At 37.5% G+C, this 21671-nt stretch overlaps 2 protein-coding genes and 1 non-coding gene across 3 annotated transcripts; 2 read left to right on the forward strand and 1 right to left on the reverse strand.

The window, feature by feature from the left end:
• The first annotated feature begins 1148 nt into the window (after positions 1 to 1148).
• On the forward strand, positions 1149 to 21631 carry LOC144473517 (uncharacterized). The gene is given in 20 exon segments (XM_078187444.1): positions 1149 to 1279; positions 8917 to 8984; positions 10506 to 10725; positions 10840 to 11056; positions 12565 to 12735; positions 14174 to 14245; positions 14330 to 14419; positions 14978 to 15007; positions 15009 to 15104; positions 15192 to 15299; positions 15388 to 15601; positions 17322 to 17537; positions 17607 to 17785; positions 17874 to 18044; positions 18117 to 18323; positions 18406 to 18607; positions 18806 to 18907; positions 19984 to 20151; positions 20508 to 20576; positions 20646 to 21631. Coding segments are annotated over 19 exon segments (2700 nt in total). The 5' UTR covers positions 1149 to 1279; positions 8917 to 8935; the 3' UTR covers positions 20765 to 21631.
• LOC144473520 (uncharacterized) lies at positions 2957 to 6411 on the reverse strand. Its single transcript, XM_078187448.1, is given in 2 exon segments — positions 2957 to 6369; positions 6371 to 6411. Coding segments are annotated over 2 exon segments (1875 nt in total). The 3' UTR covers positions 2957 to 4535.
• Positions 8400 to 8472, forward strand: Trnar-acg (transfer RNA arginine (anticodon ACG)). The gene has a single exon. It is a non-coding gene; the product is annotated as a tRNA-Arg (tRNA).
• Positions 21632 to 21671: the final 40 nt, after the last annotated feature.

Raw genomic sequence — 21671 nt, forward strand, 5'->3', positions numbered from 1 at the left:
CCCATTTTTCTAACACTCTATCTCGTAATTAACGACAGTCATTACAGAGAAGGATAATAAAATGCAATTAGTCCTTGTTAGTAAAAGTGTTTTTAAAAATCCCTCCAAGCATGATTGCTTAATTTGAATTGTATTTTGGCATGACTTCGTCAAACGTATTTGCAAAATAAAATCTCATCATATATAAAATCAATCTAAATAGAAAGTTAGCTTGAAAAACGAATCCAAGGATTCGTTCAGACGAATGAGCGGTACCGGGCTTCGTTGACTCGACCGCCCTGCATCAGCCGATCTCGTTTTTCATTGGTTACTGTTTTTCGTTAATAATTTGTAAACGAAGCCACGTTTCTTCAAATGACTTCGAGAATCGCGAGTGACTTTTGAGACACCCTGTGTATATCGCAGTATCATTGTTGAGTGGTAGTTGCAGGTGAAATGCAACTGTCCACGACCCCTTGTTCATTATGTTTTGACCTCGACATGCAATGAGCACGACGATACTCGGTTCCTTTTTATATTTATCATTCAGTTATTCATCTTCCATTACGCTACTGTTCACTGAATTAGGCTGCGAGTTCATTGCGTACACGACTCTCGTGCACTAATTAGCTTAGTACATTTCTATTTCCATCCGTTTCGTAGTCTGTTTCCGCGTAATTCCTTCCTCTGCACCGCAGTTGGATGACAATTGATTATTTCGTGAATGTTACTAAATGATTTTTGAAACTGGTAAGCACGATCGTTAATTAATTAATAGAGTAAATCAATGTTGCATAATATACTCTAACAGATTTATAATATTTTGATAGAATCGGCCACCGTGGTTCGCGATAGAGCAACGAATTAGTTGACGAGACACGAAAAATGAGCATTGCACGCAGCACTATGGTAACATAGCAAACTCCTTTCTCTTCGCATACGAGGAGAGCTGCGTGTACAGCCCGTCATAGGATCGCGCGCAATTGTCTCTTCTCCCCGATGACGGAAGACGGAAAGCAAGATCGAATCTCCTTGAAGAGTGGTGGAGGAGGAGCCACGCGGTTCTCCAGGCTTATCAGTTCGCGCTAGGCAGCCGTGCAATGCGTTGGTTTCTCTTGCAGTTCAATTGTGCCTTGAATTTTACGCATTACGTGACATACATAAGCCGCTTCGCCGCCTATGAGAGTCGGTCGTTAAACTTCCGCTGATCGAGCAACAACTGTCAGATCCGGTGCAGCACGAACATCCCCCTCGAAGACCGGCGCGTCCAGTAGGGTGGAAGCTTCTTCAGACGAAACGCGTGAGCTGTTGCACACATGCGAAATAATAACATTCGAAAACGCACGAAGTTGGACGATCGTACACAGCTTTTAACTTCGTAACGCTTCGTCGACGGACGCGGAAGTTTTCTAAGAAAATTTGAAAATTCGTTCGGTAATTGGACAGCTACTTTAAGTGGACACATGGGAAATGTGAACGCAGCCATGGTCATATCTTTAATTGCGTGAGAAATGTGTTTCTTATACAAGCAGGTGGTAAGGAAATATCTGGATGGACGCAGACATGGTGTGATGTTTGGTGATGATGCCGAATGTAGAAATAATACAGTTGTCATTGATAACAACAATGATAAATACGACTATTGAAAGTAATGATAATTAAGTTATACGAAGAGAAAGAGATAGTGGGTGGGGGGTGGTGGGATGATCAGGCAATTCCCGCTAAAAGCAATGAAAGACTAAAAAGAGTCTTATTTACCAAAATAAATATTCTACGAAAAAAAGGTAACATTTTTCATTTTTTGTCTTGAAGAACATCAATACCATTCAACTATACATTGAACGTAACTTTCAACGCGACTTCTACTCGTAACTAGACGAGAATGACTATAATATGATTTTCTATTTCGTTGTTAGCTTTTGCGATAAGTTAAAAGAACGTAATACATTTTGGATATTTACTGTAAGTATTATTTAAACATAGTCACCTGTCCATAAAGTAACTTCAAATTGTGCAATCTCTTTGAAAGGATCAACTGTATCTTATTGTTAAAATTCTTACGATTCTTCGTAATAAAGGATGTTTTTGAATCAGTTTAGGTATATTAACAACACCTTAATTATATTCTTTTTGCAGACTTCTGTCGATTACAGTTTCATCAATGAATTTTGAACAATATCAAGGAAAATTCAATATTTATAATCAGTACTTTATCTAAGGTACTATACATATATAATTAACAATGATAAAAATCATTGTGAATCGGAATTGATATCGTTAAATATAAAATGATGAGAATGTTGCAATAGACAGAAAACGTTGAAGTTTCAAATCATTAAACGAATACAGACTCGATACGCAGTCGATGCATTATTGATTTAGAATGGATATGCAACCGGCACAGGACTACAGGACAGCTATGCATGTGTGTTTGTGCACATGCTGATCAATAAGTCCTCTACGAACTTAATTAAACGCAAGAAAAGAAAATAACACCATGTTATGGCGTTTTTAGTGGAATTTTAAAAAATATTCGAAAAATGTTGAATACATACAATTTTCAAAATATTTATTTTCAAAAGTAGTACCGTGTTACGGTCACAAAATTTTCAATGACAGATCAAAAGGCATTATTTACTTTGCCATTACGTAATTTGACTGTTGTATGTTGTAATTACATTTGTAACATTCGAGAAATACCAATGTCTTTTTAATAAACAATTTCGATACGAATTGTATGTTATAAGTATGAAAATTTTCAAAACTTATTTAAAAAATTATGTCGTCAAGAACTCATTGATCGCGTACGTTCAATACGCGTATATTGCAGAACAATTACAGAATCGGTACAAAACTAGAAACATAGTCAAAATTAAAATGTTAGTCATTTTCACATGGTTTATATACTAGACAATGTTTTATCGATACTGTTTTAAGAACGTCGCTACATTTGGATTTCTGTAATAATACTGAAACCTTTTGAAGTTTTAAGAACATTTATTACAAAAGGCGTATAAAAGTGTAAAAACTATACATATACTATACTACATATATACTTGACCAGTATATATATAAACTATGTATACATATACTTGAGCGGTTTACAATATAAACAACACACAGGTCAACATTGCTTATAATAAGTAATAGCTATACTGGATACAATGTTTTTCATAATTAAGAATTAACCATATAGAAAATAGGTACCAGGTATCGGTATCCAATATGAACACGTAATAAAATTGATGAAAAACTGTTTTCACGTAAGAGAAGGGATAGTGCGTAATCACGGAAACTTATTTGCCAACTAATACTAAATAAACAATATTTCTTAAATGTAATAACAATAATAATTACATAAATGTACAACGTAATGTAATATAATCACTACTATCTTCATAAAGTTCACCGTAACGTACAGTGAGGCAAGTGATCCAAGTTTTATTAAGATGTTGGAGGGTTTAGTTTACAAGATAATGGCTAAAATGTTGTTTTCGTAAATTGCAATTGGCTAGGATAATAAAAAAAGGTAGAAAAAATGGTAAACAATTTTGAATATCTCGGAAACTTGTACGCATACTGAAAATTTCATCGAAATCGGTTAACATATTGTTACGATCTACAAATAATTAAAGTAAACTAATCCTTTTAACATCTCGGAAGAAAAAATTTACTTTATTTGGTCCAACTTCCGTTCGAAAACGATCACTTTTTTAACCCACTGTATGAAGTTAAACGTATTAGAATTTTGCTAATAATGGCAATAATGAGATGAATTAAAAACAATTAACATTAACTTATAACTACTTCAACATCTTACACAGCGTTTCACGCTGAAATTGATTTAGAATACAACGAATACTGTTTAGGACATTACGTACCCACAAAGAATGCCAATGCGAAACAACTTTGATGCGTTTGTTTCGCATAGGCGCTATTTTTTGTGCCAACGTGTCTCTACATTTTTGAAATTCAAAAACATAAGCTTCATTTGGATATCACAATAATTCAAACATTATAAAGCAGCAAAACAGAATATCACTCGAAAGTTGAAATTCTAATGTGATATTCAGAAATGATCGTTTCCTAGATCGACGATAATAAATTAATAATAATATTTACGACATTTTTATAATTTGTTTTTAAACGATAGAGACAATTAAACTCTACAATCAATTTCCTTTCTTTTATTGCTTTCGTTCTTCTTGGTTTGCTCAAGAGAGTTTGGTCAGAGAATCTTTCGATAGTTTGTGATTTGTCAAACTCAGGCCAGCTTCTAGTATCTGTTTTCATTTTTCGTTTCCGATATATTCGCGACGCGTACATTTCATCTATATCATTTGATATAAGAAGATCTACGCGGATCTCTTAAACTATAATTCGTCTAAATTCTTCTAAATTGAGCACTGTTAATTTTTCTAGAAAATTATTCTATCGTAGCTTAAAACCGTTGAAATATCCGTTGTGGATATATATATATTTTTAATTAAATTGTAGTTTATCGATGTTCCCGTATTAAGCCAATCGTCCAACCAACGTATTATTTCGATAATAGACTATTCGTCGGTGTCGTTGACTAGATCAATTACAGTCGGCCTGTTGCTCATAGTCTCAATTCCAGCTGAACGCGGGATAAAAAGGCAGCCAACGGGGTCCTGTACGGGCTCCGTGTTATTATTGTTTATCTCGCAGACGTCGATGTAGTAATTGATACCGTAATGCTGCAGCAACGTTTCCGATGGAACACTAATATTTCTATTACACGTTAATACATTCTCTTTCGCGTTCTCCGATATGGAAATTTTGTCGTGGCTCGACTTTTGTACTCTAGCGAATGACTCCTTTGAAATATTCCTCTCGTTCGTCATTGCTTTAACGACATTATTCTCGGGACTGCCGGTTTTCATGTTCTTCCTTGTCGGTTCCTCTACAACGCCGGTCCTGGTATCGAATTTCCCGACGCTGGTCCGTTTCCTTTTCTTCGCTTGTTCGACGCTCTTCCTCTCCAGCAAATGCAAACCTCGCTGTTCCATCCTAAGCATATCTTTGATGGCGTCCCTAGCCAACATCTCCTGCTCGAAACGATTTGGCGACTCGTGATTAATTTCCCTGGCGACGTTGTCATGTCCCCGAACGATCCGCAGAACCTCTTGCACATCGTCGTCCGAGTTTTGTTTCTCAACAAAACACATCTTCGGATGTTGATCCGACATGGTCGCCGTAGGACGTTGACTCGCGACGGTTGTAGGAGATATTTGGCTCGGCACGATTATTGGCAATATTACTGGCATTACTAACTGCACCGTGTTAATTCCATCGCGCGTCTGCAATAACTTTTCAGTGTAACAGCCTCTCGACTTGTCATTTCCGTTGTTATCTTTCGAATGTGACTGGAAAGTAACTGTCACGGTGTCGACAATTTCTTTCGCGGTGATCGAAGTCGATTTCAACGATTCCGTATACCGCGGATCGTCGCATTTCTTCTCGGTTGCTAATATTGGTTTCACAAACCCGAGCGATTCGGCGAAATTGTTATTTTTATGATTGTTCTCTTTTCTGCCTACTTCTGTCGTCTTAAATGCCATCAAATTCGATGGAAGGATGTTCGTTTCACACGTGGAGGCTAACTTATCGTCCCGGCAAACTTCGTTGCGCCTTGCAACCTCCTCGCCTTTGGTTGGATTGTTTTCTACAAAGTTACCAGCTATATATTGATTGGTCCCGTTTACCACACGCATAGTTGCGGTGCAACACTGGCAAGGACTATTATCGAATACAGGGTGATCAATACCAGGAACGTCAGCTTTGCGAGCATTATTTTTCGTGATTAATTTTGTCGCATCATTTAATTCGGTTTGCGTGGCCATGCTGATTGTTTTGTTCAATTTCAGGTGTTTACGTTTCACTGTGGTCTCGGTGACTATTTCGTTACCTATCCTTAGAATCAGCCGTAGCTTGCTTTGTAACTTGGTTGCAGAATTTTTTTTGGTAACGATACTATACTTAGAAGACTTTGAAAGCGTTCCGGGCATTTCACCATTGTCCTGGCCGTGCACCCCCGCCGTGCCAACCGTTTCCGCACAACTATGTTTCCTCGCCACGTGCACGTTCACGTCCGTCTCGCACTTGAAACACTTTCCACATATACTGCACGTTGCTCCTAGAACGACGACGCTACAATTGCGTAACTTTAACCCATTGGAGTGATTCCGATCTTTGGTATTGAGCTGGACGCCGTGTAGCGTGGGATACTGGCACGGAAATCTTTTCATTTGAAGTCCCAGGCAATGTAGGAAGTCCTCTTTTCTGTTTGTTATCGAGGCGTCGATGTGCCTCCGCTGCGAAACATTATTTTCGCCGCGTTTGAGTGTCCTCAGCGAGTATCTGTTTATTTCCTGCGCTGTGGTAGTCCGTCTGCATACGTGGCGCCATCTCTTAACGGTCATTGACCCCTGCAAGCAAATACCAGACACGCCGGTCGTAATACCTACATTTCATTTTTCTTCTTTTATTAGATATTATTTTCCTTATGTTGTAAAGAAAAGGGTTCGTTTTCATGTTGTACTTTCTGTTCTGTTATTCTGGGATTTGAAGACACATCTGTTATTTCTTAGAAAACCATTTTGGTCGAAGCAAACGTTTCCACTACGTAATAGGTGTATTTTGCAGACACTGTGAATATTAAAAATACCTACATATATGTAGAGATTAAAGAAACAAATGAATTGAATCATGTAAAGTTTATACACAGAATTTTTATGATGGCGAGAAGCATGTGTAAACGTTAGATTTGTTATCAGAGTCAGATACGAGTGCCATGCAAATGATAAACTAAACGGAAGGGCTTTATCAAGGAATAAAATGCTACAGTTAGTATATTAAAATCTCAAAACGACGGGATAATATCAAAACTTGAATTAATTTCGTAACTAATTAAATGGTAAGGTACCAAATTAATTTATACACGTAATACGTGAAATATAATACGGAAAATAGAGAATGATTGACCATGAAATTAGTTTTATGTGAAATTTCTATAATTGTCTTTTTTTTTTTAAATAAGCAAATTCAAAATACTTGAACAATATAGAGGAAACATTGTAACATAATAGATTTAACGAAGGAGATTTTATTCTTGTTAACCAAAATTTCTATTTTGTTCAGTAAATGCTAGGTACTGTAAACACTTAATTCGTAGCTTTTATTCTAAAAGCTATTATTCTAACATTGTTGTTGCTCGTTATTTACAAAATTAATGAAATAAAAATTAATCAGAAATACATAAGATAAAACACAACTAACATCCATCTAAATATTAAAATATTTAGATTTCTTTATTTGTGATTTTAAATTTAATTAAAACGTTCAAATAGAACGAAATTCAGTGGTTGAATATAATCCATAATACATACACCATTTGTTCTTATCAATACAAGTAAGAAATATCTTGTTCATGTGAAGCAAGGATGATCAACTTTTGCGCCTGCAAGTGGCGGCAAAATGATATGGTCGATGGTTTGAGAAGCCGATGCAGGATACGATGATATAATTCCACTGTTGGCGAGGCCTTATCTTCGCTCTGTAGAGCTACTGATAACACCGAATTATCATATAAAGTCGTAATACAAATTAACCGTCAGTAATTTCAAAGATTCTTTCAACCTCAGCTGTAAGTCACTGGAAACGAATCGTGCAATTCAATTCGACGCATTAAACTAAAATAGTAGACCCAACCACGCTATGACAACACTGCGTCAGCATCTGGTCCGATAAGACCCAAGATCCTCTACCGCAGGGCCAATGAGCAGCGAGTCGTTTACAGTCGAACCAATCACAGTTGGTCTGCCCCTTCTTTACTCGTATCACAAAGCGACCATTCTAGAGCTTACCTTATCTCAATCCGTAACGTGTAACAGTTGTGCCATGGATAGAATATTGTTCGCATTTTAGAATGAGTATTAAAATTAGCGAAAGAAATTTAACCAGAAATAAATACGAACATATTCATCCATCATTTAAATGTATAATTTATTACGTTTTCTTTTTTTTCTTTTTTTTAACAGAAAACTAGAAAAATACTCAATCTTCATTATATACACGTATTATATTATATTATATTTATTATATATTTATTATATTTATATTATATTATGTATATTTTTACATTGTCCAGAAGTGCAATACAATAAGTTTTATTAACCATTTTTCTATTTGCAAATTTGAGGTTTAAACAAGACACGCTTCTGTACACGTGAGAAAAAGAATGAACAAGCTATATACATATACTTATAGGATATAATTTGTTTGGATCATATTTGATATAACGGAAACTATGTTCTGCTTGTAGAATAAATTAAACAATACAAAATCATGAATTTTTCTTTCTATCTGACGTCGAAAGCAAGAGAACATTGCAACACGGTCCTGTGGCGCAACGGATAACGCGTCTGACTACGGATCAGAAGATTCCAGGTTCGAATCCTGGCAGGATCGATATTATTTTTTATTCATAATAAACTACTTTCTCTTTTAAATTCTTTTAAGAATACGAAAAAATAGTTACTTTATAGTACTATTACAAATTGTATTTGCAATTAATTGTGTTATTTATTATATTATGCGAAGGATACCATTACGAGGACAAATATTAGTTATTATTCAGCATTATCAGCGATATAAATCGTTGGCTATATTAATGAATATGCAGTTGATTTTACAACAAGGAACGAAATGCATGTATGCGTTTAATATATTTGATTTGCGCATACACTTTTGACAAAGTTGCAAAGAAATTTCGAATTACAGTTGAAATTCCTTAAAGCTAATTTCGGTTTTTGCGCATCGTTCAACTTCGGTGGTGTATCATACTTGATTTTATACCGGGGTGTAAATTTGCAAACGTGATCACGTGCAATTAATTGGATATTGTTTTCACAGGAATACTTCACACCTGCGAATGTACTTCTCAATATGGATATTTGTTCTTGCCCAACTCAGAAATATTCGTAAGTTTTCTTCCATGAAACATCTGTAAGTGCTCTGATAGTTAATGTAACTACGCTGTCACTATTTATGTCAATTACATATAATATTGTAATAATTAATAATACATCATGTTACGAAGATGATGAAAAACTATCATCTGAATAATATAATGAAAGCTTAATGTAAAATACAAGCATATCGTTCATTCGCCAATAACTTTCAACTATATTCATTTACCGTATATAATAATTCGCAAAAGTGCATATTTAAGCGAAGTTTACTAAAGCTTGGATAGGATAAGACAAGTCCTTTGCAGATTATATAGTTTATGTTAATGCGATAAAACATTGGATCACAAGACAGAAAATTGCATAATACACCTAGAATTTGTAGTTAAATTTTCTGCACTCAAATTTGATTTGCTCGAATAAAATTACAAGAAATAGTATTTGCCTGCAAGTACCTACTGTATTATAATATTATGCTGACATGCTACAAAGATAATAATTGTACTGTGGCGTGCGAGATAGTTTACAACTTGATCAGCAGTCAGAGAGTTGACCATATGGCGAACACGTGTTAAATCTTGTATTTACCAGGAGCTTGGAATAATAGTATTTTATGGCATGACCGTCACGGTAAGGGACGCAGAAAGTTTATGGAAATTTCGTCACAGGTAAAAAGATAAAATTAGGGACTGTATTTCACTGAAGACAGCTGTTAGTGTTTTGGAAGTAACGGTTAAGTATGAATCATTGTGATATTGTCTGGTTTCCGTTTCCTTAAATATTTTTGCGACTTTCTCAATTGTGCGACTTGTCCAATTTTGAAAAAGATATTCCATTTTGGAAGAATATTTTCGCGAATGACTGCATACGTGTGCATATATTAAATATGTATGCTTGCAGATATAACAGTATCTCTCCATCAGGACACTTTATGTTAGTATTTTCGAATCCGGCATTCCATACGCAACAACCTAATAAATCTTACAGTCAACGATCTGAAATTATTCTATCATGTTTATGTTTTGCTGTTCAATACGCACAATCGTAAGAATGGATTCATCAGCCCCGTTTGATCGGAATGACTCGAGCAGAAACATGCCAAGTTGTGTAACAATGGAACATTTCTTCCTAACGATGTCACCAAGTGCATACTGTCACTTTACTATCTCTCTTGCAATATGCACACGTAGATCATCGAGAGCCAGCCCGAGTAATCTTTCCATCCTGTGTACAATCTATTTTCCATTGTAAAACGGATATTGCGGTTATTTTTAAAGCTTCTAGTTTCTTCGTTCAGTTCCGTTAATTATTTCAATATTATATTCGAGATATTTCCAAAGAAAAATTTCAGTGAATAAAACAAACTTAAAAAGACATAATATACTTTCGTTTTTCTATAAATTTTCGTTTTCCGTTTTTCTATACATCTGCGATGTATAGAAAATTTGTTTAAATATATATCCCAAAATGAAGAAATATCTTCGCAATAATTTGATATTTGACACTACATACCTGTTAACATTTGTCTCGCAGAATTTGTCACCGGGGAAGAAATAGCGCTGGAGTCGCCGCGAGGACCATGCGAGGGCCAGAATCGCACAGAAGACGATCTCCAGACGTTCGACTTCATCAGCAAGCTAAGATTAGATCGTTTAGAAACGCATTACATCGCTTTAACGCGAGTTAGAGGTAGCAGTCTCTTACAAACAGCATACAGATTGGGAAAAGATACCGATGTTACTGTGCCAACGAAGTACGATCGATCTTTTGTCTCGTTACGATGCTTTGTTTAACAGTGTAAGCTAGTCGATTCCAAATCTGGATCCGTTGCTCCTAATTTCTTTTTCCTCCTTTTTCCCAACACCAGGGACATACTACCAAACGAGTTGCCAGAAGAATTCAGTGTAGTCTGCACGTTCAGAGCCAGGAAACTGCCAAAGTATACTTGGCATATTATCAGAATCATTGACATGGAAAACGAGCCCCAGTTTTTAATAGCAGCGAACACAAAATCTCTGACCCTCGACATTTCTATGAAAGATACGGAGGGGAAGCTGCAGATTGTGTCGTTTCCAGCGGAACGTGTAAGTCGAATTCTACGTTTCCAGCGTTTCATCAAACTTTTTTGGGTACCGCCTGACCTGATTGTAAATATGTTTTTTAACAGTAATAGGACGTGAATTTTGTTTCTTTTTTTGTTTCAATATTACAATATTCTTGTTCCGCGCGCGTACTGCTCTTTAGCTTAATTAGTTCCCAACTTGTTCATTAGTTTGCTAGTGATTTTCAAAGCAAACGAGCTACGCGTATCAGCAAAACACGGTCGAATGCCGGGAAGCGGGGCGCATCTCTCCTAATCTCGAGAGCACTGTCAACGGAGACCCAGTTTAGTGCGAGTAGCACTTAAAAGTGTCATCGACGATGGCGTGATGATTAAAACGGCTCGAGAGAAATCACGGCCTCTGGCGCTTCCGAAGTCCTGTTCGACATGTCAAGCCGACCACCCTTTGTCAAACATTAATCGTGAACTGCTTATAAATTGCATCGTGGTCAGGATACGGGGAAATCGTGTCACAGGCTGTTGCGCAAATGCCGTGTGAAATAGTTTACAGAGGTTTTTCAGGTCATGTCCATCGAGTGAAGAAACGAAGAGGCTTGTGCTTCGTTTAGAACTAGAGCTGTTGAACAGAATGCTCGTACGGGCAGCGATTTTCAGCCCAGGACAAACACCTAGGGTCCCACTCTCGTGGGACCCCCCACCAATAACGGCGTGGTATTTGACTGACATCGACCGCAAGTTACATATGTATATCCAGATTGAGTGAAATAGAATGAGCATTGCGTAATCGGCATATAACGATGGCGCGTGTTTGAAAACGTAAACGCTTGGCTTTGTTTTTGCCAATCGTGAGGTCTGTTAAACAGCTCGGGTCTGGAAGATGGCCAAAAGCGGTGAAAACATCACGATGAAACAGATATTTTAGAATCTATACAATTGAAGTTCCATAGGAACAAATTCTTGTAGAACGTTTATTAAAAAAAGTTCCTAATATTATATATCAATATAAAATATTGAACTACACTCGACGGAGACAACTCCCCCCACAACTCGCTAAATTATTTGAATTAGCATATTTGACATATATGTAACAATGTTTATGGGTACTGGTCGGTTATTAACAGACTTTTGGAAAATAAAATATTAAAAATATTATAGCTAGACGACAGAATATGTAAATACAAGTTACAACATTAGAAAGGTTTAAAGGATAGACACGCGCGAATGTACCATTTTCGTTCCATTCAAATTATTAAACGGAGAAATTCCAAAATATGAAATCTCCCTTTGTTAAAGTTATAAAAGATTCTTTCCGGAGAAATAAAGGCTCGTTTCTGTTTGAATATATCCAATTCTATGCGAATATTAACGAATATTAATTTCAATGTGTTTGTTCCATCATTCGAAAATTCCTGTATCCGAACAATTTTATCTCTCTAATTATATTTGTCTCTAATTATTGATATTTAACGTGTGAATATATTATGAAAAGAAATCGCAAGAAATTTTATAATTTTTGTATGATCGGAACAGATATTCGACAAAAACTGGCATAAAGTTAGCATCGGTGCTTTCAAGGACCGACTGGTGGTTCATATCGACTGCGAGAACGTTGGCGCGCTACCGTTGAAGCCACGAGGACCGATTAAAGTGGATGGGAAAATCTCCGTATCGAAGATGTCCCATAGTACAGTCACTATACCGGTAAGTTCGATCATGTACCTCAGAAATTGCGCCTATTACATTATGTGCTAGAGCAAGCGATAAGATCTAGTAGTGTTGTTAACAAGGAACGGGGAGCTCATTAGTCAGTTTCAATCGACGAGGCAATTACCCAATGCCTTAGAGTCGATACATCGCCACTAGTACACGTTCAACTACTTTTCTCAGCGATTTCACCCTAATTAGAAGACCACGGATCTTTACGCAAATTCTCATGTTCATAGGCAATGTTACAGAAATTAGGATCACAGAAAACTTTCTCTGATCAACAAATATATCGCATCGATTGCAAGAGGAATAATTTTCTTTGCTAATAAAAAGATTATTTGTTGTAAAAAGAATATTATGTATTATAGATCAAATCAGATAACGATATCCTTTAAAAGTGCTCCCATGGAACAAATGTTTCACAATCATTGTAATAAAATTTCCACGGAAACGAGTTGCTTTCTAACATGTATTAACAAGTTTCTTCCCGCTGACGCAACAGTTGTGCCACGTCACAAACTAATGTAGTTTCATAATTTAAGCTTGTTATTTTAAAAACTTCAATTTAGAACTCGCAGTCTAAAACTTGTAATTGAAAAGTTAAAACTTTAAAATTTAAATAGAGCTTATTGAAAAGCCCCAAGTATTTGTCGAAGTTACGGGTTCGGAAATGTAAAGAAATGTTCTCGGTATACGATGACTGAAATTTCTCGAAAGTCGATGAAAATAGTAGTTCATGCGATCACGCCGCAAATAAATAGGCGCGCGCGCGCAATTGTCACGGACGGCTGACACTTTGAAGGGGGATGCTTGTGGTTCACCGCGATACAAACGTATCTGCAGAATGCCGCAATTAAGGAGCACTTAATTAATAAACACTCTGTGTAATGAACAAGGCTGGCAATAAGACGTAACTGGGACAAGCTAGATTTAGCGCGACACTCGAATACTAGAATCGTAACGATCGTAACCTAGTGATGGTATTATTAGTTCATTTCTTCCAGTCGCAGAGAGTGAAATAGGTATACATAATTGCGTGAAAGCTATTCTATATTTTGTTCGCGTAAAAATGAATAAAATTATATTCAACATGTGACATTTCGAACGTTGGTATTGAATTGAAACTGTCGTCCGAAATTATTAGAACATTTACGACTTTTCCATAGAAGAGGAAATAAATAGTTATTGCATAGAATATATCCTCCTATAATAGCGAACAGACGTTTGTAAAATGTTTTAGATAAGAAAAAATTATTTGAATAATTTTATTCCGTGTATTAGACATAGTTACGGATAAATGTTATGTAAAATTGAAAGGAAAAATAAAATAGTTACAATTCACCAACATGATATGTACCATGCAGAATGCTCGGTACGACTGTTTCAAACTTGAACACCGAATAACATAACATTCCTTGAAATGATCGTGCAGATCGATATCCAGTGGATGGTCTTAAATTGCGACCCGGCGAGATCGGCGCGAGAAACCTGCGAGGAACTGCCGGTACGTACGTCTATATGTATATATGCAGTTTACACAACTTGACAATCCATTAAGACACGGCGGTTGTAATTAACGTAATTGCAGAAGAGCCTTAGCAGTCCTTTATTACCTCAGAGGCGACCGACCTGCGAAATTATCTGTCCACAGGGGCCGCCAGGAATTAATGGGACAAATGTGAGTCACGTGTTCGTTTATTGACGAACGTTTTAGCATGAATGGGACACTTTTATTTAGGATAAAAATATTTTGAAATTTAATGACATAACGTGCAAAAATAGTTTAGAACATCTTTCAAGCAGTCTATAAATATTGTCTCTCATTCATAAACTTGGTAACAACATTGTACATTTAACTCATTTAATTACTACGACAAAAAAAAAAGAATATTCTATACTATATTGTGGGCGAAATATTAATAGATTCGTAATAAATTAAAACTCGATCAAAAGTAATAGTACTTCATAGAACAATACGAGGTGAAAGAAAAAATATTGTGTTGAAGCATAAAAAAATTAATTCTCGGACATAACTTCGTTTTAATTTTTATGCACAATATAATTACAATACAAAACAAGTATAATTCAATTATGGAAAAAATATACGATTTTTAACACAATGGTAATATCCCATTCATGATAGTTCTTCCCTATTTCTTTCATAATCCATAACACAAACGTTTAACAGAAACGTTTATTGTCGCTATTGGACTCTACATAAAATCCTTCGTTCTAGGGCCCAGCCGGTTTACCTGGACCACCTGGCCCCCCCCGGACCAACCGGATCAACCGGACCAATGGGTGCACCCGGTCCAATTGGACGACCAGGACAAGTTGGTCCTCCGGGGGAGAAAGGAAAAATTGTGTGTATTCGGAAACACGGATGATTCTGGCACACATTGCAGTTTATTTATTGTTTTTACGTTTTAACATTGCCTACAAAATTTTAGGGCCCGTCAGGATTAACTGGAGCCCGGGGGTTTCCAGGGTTGCTCGGTCCTAAAGGATCTACGGGACTAATTGGACCCCCCGGCTTAAAAGGAGAACCCGGTGAACGAGTCTGTTTATTAAATTAATATATATTGTACAATTTTGAAAGCGACCAATACTATTATATTATGATAATGGTCGTTTTATCGTCGACAGGGGGATATGGGATTTCCAGGGCTAAAAGGAGATCAGGGTTTGCCAGGACCACAGGGCCATCCTGGTGTGCCGGGTCCACCCGGAAATGTTAACGATTACAGCGATATTTTGTCGCGGTTCGTGACTACACCGGTTTATCGGAATCAGCCGGGTGAAAAAGGCTCCAAGGGCGAGCAAGGAGAACGTGGCGACAGAGGGCAGCAAGGTCAAAAAGGTATTTACTTGACATTTCGGTGGTGCATGATATGACTCGTAGATCGCTGATTTTATGCATTTATGGGAAAGTACCTTTCGATTGTTTTCAAACACGATTAACTTTATACTTTATTTTTATATATATTTAATGGCTCTCTATTCAATTTCTTTTCGGTTAAAGAAACATGGTCCTCATACACACTCTTTACTGTATCCATTATAGAATTGAGAGTGCCATTGTAATCTGAATAGATTACTTGTTATGTCCTCCAAGAGGGGACCATTCACGCGTAGATCGTTATTTTTAGGATCCCGTCGATCAAAAGTTGCCACGTTAATATCATGGCGATGTTAAATGTCACCATTAAATACGATTAGTTTGATTTATCCGATAAGTAATCCTTGAAGTGCTGCGTAAACTAATTCAATCTCGTTAGAATCGTGTAGAATAGCACGGGCCCACGTGCACACTAATTCACCGCTAAACGCATTAAATGCATACCTCTAACGGTGGACATGCTGGTAAGGCGCTTAATCTTTGCCCGCTTCCACAAAACTGTGCAAATCCGTTAATTCTGTGATTGATACCATTATGAAGAATCCTTTATTACGGGAGGACGCCATTTCTCATACTGTGAACCGTCGTTGGTATATCCGTACGTACCGTGGAAATTGAGTACTTTATCTGGATCAAATGTCTTCATCGTTAGCTCCCTGTGGTTAATAAATCATTCTCTTATCCTTCGAGCTAGCTAATGCGCTAATTCCAATGTTTGAAGAGGTCAGTGACACTCGAAAGGAAATAATTCCCTTTAATAAACTGTGTCAACATTCACGTATTTAAAGGTCGAGCCCAATCGTTTTAATGGCTCTAACTGTCCGAGTATTTCCACTTGGCCTATTGCCCTTTCATCCAGATTTTTTCATCGAAAATTAAATTTCTAACAACACTTGGGATTTGTATTGTATTTACACCGATGACTAAAATTACAGGACACCTTGAAAATTATAGGTTTTAACAGAATATTCCTGAATGTTGGAATATTTTATATTAAATATGGCTCATTGTTTATAACATTGTCTTTAACGCAGCAAAATATATAAAAGATTCGTTAACGGATCATTATAGAGATCATCAAGAAGGTATAGATTTCTCTTTTATCTTCGTTTGAGTCAACTGGTATAATGGCGTATTACCATGTGTTCATTCTTTTTCTATTGCAACTTTAATATAGATAATCTAACTACTGCTTTAGATTTTGTGATTGATAATTTTATTGATATTAACATAAAATGAAAGGTGTTCGAATTTTGTTATCAAGCGATGCCTTTTGTTTTTCAGTGTAAAGTTTTTGCTAAAAGTGGTTAATCGTTCAATTCTATACACAGTCAATTCCTTACAGACCGTTTATTATAAAAAAATACGTCTTAGCTATCGTTTTTGCATATACCGTTTCAAAAAATCACAATTTCAATACTCACAGTAAATGACACGAAAGCGATGAGCAGAGAGACAGATCGCGATTGACCTAAATACAGCCATTCAAGTGATTATAAATCAATTTGTTGCAATCTGTTGCGAGGCCCGTAAACTCGTTCCTCTTATTAATCACTGAATATATGCTGTTTGCGTGACAGAACCGAATCACAGCTCTTAACGTGCATTGTAATATGCCAATGATTCGAATATTACAAGTGTTCGAAACATGGCTTAAAAATTGTAATTACGTGTGTGCAAGGTGAGAAAGGAGAAACAAGTCCTCCAGGTTGGAATGGAATTCCTGGAATCGACGGGAAGCCAGGTACGCCTGGATATCCTGGTCTAAAAGGAGCGGCGGGATTAGTAGGCCTACCGGGACCGCAAGGATTTCAAGGTCACCCAGGTCCAATAGGTCCAACAGGTCCTCCCGGTGTACAAGGTCGCAAAGGCGAACCTGGCCAACCTGGACGAAATGGTGGTTAAATTAAAAAATTAAAAGTCGTTACGCTATGAAAACCTCCATTCATGTAATTATTTCGCTTAGGTTTACCAGGCTCAACCATTGGCTCTGAAATACCCGGACCACCAGGTGCTGAAGGTCCTCCCGGCCCACCTGGAGAAGACGGTCTTCCTGGTCCGAAGGGCGAGCCTGGTCCTGCTGGTCCAGAAGGCTCTCCCGGATTGAACGGACAAACTGGTGTCGCGGGTTTCCCAGGTGCACAGGTAAACTCGCATGAACATTATAGATTCTGGAAGATCAAAATTCTAGATTAGATTCTAGAGACATGGTTCATATAATTATGGTATCCAGGGACCTGTGGGTCGACCAGGAGAACCAGGCCCTCCAGGACAACGCGGGTCCGATGGTATACTTGGGATGCCAGGACTATCGGGATCCGATGGGAAGCCTGGACTCAAAGGCGACAGAGGCGAACCAGGGGAACGAGGTCCTGTGGGACTGCAAGGTTTTCCTGGAAACCCTGTGAGTCTTTTTGCGTCGATTGTTATATTCAATGCACACGCATATGAGAAATAAATAAGAAGTTCGATTCAGGGAGCTGCTGGTTCGTCAGGAGCCACGGGTTTCCCAGGATTGGAAGGACGGCCAGGTCCGCCAGGTCCTCCTGGTCCTCCTGGTCCTCCGGGACCACCAGCATCTTCCGATTCAAGGACAGACATGTTCATCACGAACGATGTTTTGGAAACAATTGGTAATCCAGGCATCAGTGGGCCAAGAGGTGTGCCAGGTTCTCACGGATTAGTGAGTGTTACGATTTCGTTATCGAATTTCATCATTTTCTAGTTTGCACACGGTTCATGCCACTATGGCCTCGTTTTGTCAGCCAGGTGAAAGAGGACCACCCGGAGAACGCGGTCCAGAAGGTCAAATTGGACCAGTGGGTATGCCTGGAAACGACGGGGCGCCAGGACTTCAGGGACCACCAGGAGTCAGAGGTCAAACGGGAATGCCAGGTGTTCAAGGACCACCGGGCCGTGATATCACCGAGTCGGAGATTCGGGACATATGCGCAACTGTATTGCGAGGTGGATATTTTATTTGAACGAGTCGTCTCGTATTACCGGCAATTAAACACATTTCCTATGTGTAATATCTTGGTAATGCATACGGGAATGTTTAGCCATAAATTTCAGTTTCGGTGACCGCTATAGAACAGCACTCTTGTAGTAGGTGGGAAGAATAGAAAAATAATTAGTGGTTTTAATTGGCACGTACAAATATAGAGCAGATGACTGAGATCGCGGCACTGATGCAAGGTCCACCTGGTCCAGCAGTCCGAGGCCGTCCAGGTCGTCCTGGATCACCTGGTCCACAAGGTCGCCCAGGTACACCACCAGCCAAAGCGTGTTATCAATTTCATTTATCCGCAGTTAAACCGACATTTGTATATGAAAAAGATGATGGTGCTATGGGTTCTTTGGTATTTCTTTGCTATCGTTAGTGTCAAAATCTCTTTCCCTGAAATCTATAGATACACAGATAGCCACCGTAAAAAAACATCCTTAATGCCAATAATCGTAGCGAACATCTCAATGGTCATCGTCGTCATTGTTCCGCCATGAGTTGCTTGAAATACCATCTCCATCCTTAGTTAGAGCTGGCATTCATCAACGGCGTGATTCCCATACCCGCCGATAAGCGCATCCATTCGATTAACAATCGATCGGTCGATCGAGGTTTAACATGTCACGTTGCCGTGCGCCGATAAAGACGATGGAATCCTGCATGTGTCACAGAGAGGCTGAAAGAACTAACAGAGGGTCTTCGAGGGCCATCCGGGTGGCCGGGATTGGCCCGACAGGGCCGTCCTGGTCGAGCCGGTACCCGAGGCATCCCAGGTACCTATTCGTGCAAGCTACCATCCTGCATGCATGTTACTACTGATTTCGTAAAATTCTCCTCACACACTCGACAACTCATTTCCGTGTTCTACTCAGGTTTTGCACTCCCGATTAAACATTCATATTTTTACAGATAATATGAACCGTTTTGCAAGTCTTAATCCCCTTATTGCAAATAATATTAACATCTTTGTAAATCTTATCCACTTTTAAAAAAAAATGAAATGTCTTATTTGTAATAATTGACGATAGTGGTCGTATTAAATTTCAAAATTGAATGAAACAACCAAGTTTGATCTATGAAAGAGTTGATTTTATTTAGAAAAAGGTCGAAATGATCTATAAAAGAACATTAGTAGATTATTTTATTGCTGGATTGATTATCCGAATTGCATTTACATCTTCCTGTGAATATCATGAAGCGTAACATACACTGTTCTAGTAAATTTAATACACTTTGAATATAAGAACGAAGATAGAATAAATAGTTTCCACAGAACGATAATGCTTCCAATGCCAATTTTACAGAATTGCGTTGCTTCTCTTTTGTAACAACATAGGTGATCCAGGTCCTCCAGGTCTACCAGGAGAACGTGGCTTCGTAGGTCTACCCGGACCACAAGGACCTATGGGTCCTCAAGGTCCAATTGGCGAACGGGGAGAGAAAGGTGATAGAGGACCGGAAGGTTTCGGTGTCGAAGGTCCCATTGGCCCTAGAGGATTGCCTGGTAATATCTAAGCTCTTTTTGCAGTCGTAATCAGCTATCGTATAGGATGTCCAAAAGCTGCCATTATATTATACATACTTGGAAAGGGATGATTTCTGCAGTGATTTGAAGTAACTTTTTACATCGTTTCCTTTATTAAAACTCAGAATCTCTCTCTCTCTTTCTCTCTCTCTGAAATTTTAGAAATTAATTGTTAATTTAATACTAATCATGACAATATCATCTTTTCGAAAAAAATGTGCGACATTTTGATTCAGTGGATGATTAAATCAACTGAGAAATTCCTCCTTTCCGGATGGTAACCAAAGTGTTCTGGCGCAGCGTGTATCATTTCTTGATTTTACCGATGTTAACAGGTCCACCCGGTAGTGATGGCATCGGATTACCCGGAAGACAAGGGGAGAGGGGAGAAGCGGGCAGACCAGGTAAAAATAACAAAGATGCAAGTATTTCCAAAATACGGTACTGGTGTCTTCAGCCTCGTTTATTGACAGGTCCAACAGGAGCGCTGGGCCTACCTGGACCGAAAGGTTTCCCTGGAATTTGTGAATCGTGCAATTATGACAGCTCCGGTTACTTACAGTACATTCGGAGCAACGAGAAGGGACCTTAAATCGCAACTGTATTTTTATAAGCTTATAAAGTACAACTGTTTAACGAGTCCACAAACGGTAAACTTCTTCGCTCACATTTATAAAAGTTTTTTAAGACACTGCCATTTCAAGACAATACTCTATTAATATCGTGTATTTAAGTACAACGATCGTGTTATTTCTTATGAGTAATTAATGTGAATTACTACTTAATATGTTGGTCATTCTATTAGATCTACCGGAAAGTTCTGTGGAATAATGTCGTTTCAAGTTTCAATAAGTATGCAAATGTTCATTTGAGACATATATATTTTAAAAATGGTATGTACAAATTGTCATTACGCTGGCAAGATCTTACAAGTAACGATGGAAATTATATTGTACAGTAAATATTATAAAGTGTTTGAAAAATTTATTAGTTTTTTTTTCAATTTACAAACTGAAAGAATTTCCGATAGACCTAATATTACAATTGTATATATAAATGTTCGTGCAGATAGTGCCGAATAAATATTTTTTAATAAATAAGACATTTCTCCTCTTATCTTTAGCTTTTTAGAAATACAATTCAAGGGAGAAGCTTCGAGTAAACTATTTTATAACGTGAAATATTGATGAAACTTCTTATCACTTCCCACACATATTCTTTGACATTTCAAGATAAATATGTACACATGTACATTTTATTTCGGTTACATTTTATTAACCTTTACGTCCACGACTTTTACGAATTTTCCAATCGACCTAATGTAGACTCCATAGTGTTCATACTTGAAAAAAACATAATTATTTATTACGTCGAATATAATCTTGCAGCAATTATGAAACTTTTTCGATTCTTCGTAACTGTTTTAGTCAGAATCGGTATGTAACAGTTGAAAATTATTATATTTAGAACCTTTCCAATTTCTATGCGATACCATTCTT

This window comes from Augochlora pura, chromosome 7 (assembly GCF_028453695.1).
Source record: "Augochlora pura isolate Apur16 chromosome 7, APUR_v2.2.1, whole genome shotgun sequence".
In the NCBI taxonomy this organism is placed as follows: domain Eukaryota; kingdom Metazoa; phylum Arthropoda; class Insecta; order Hymenoptera; family Halictidae; genus Augochlora; species Augochlora pura.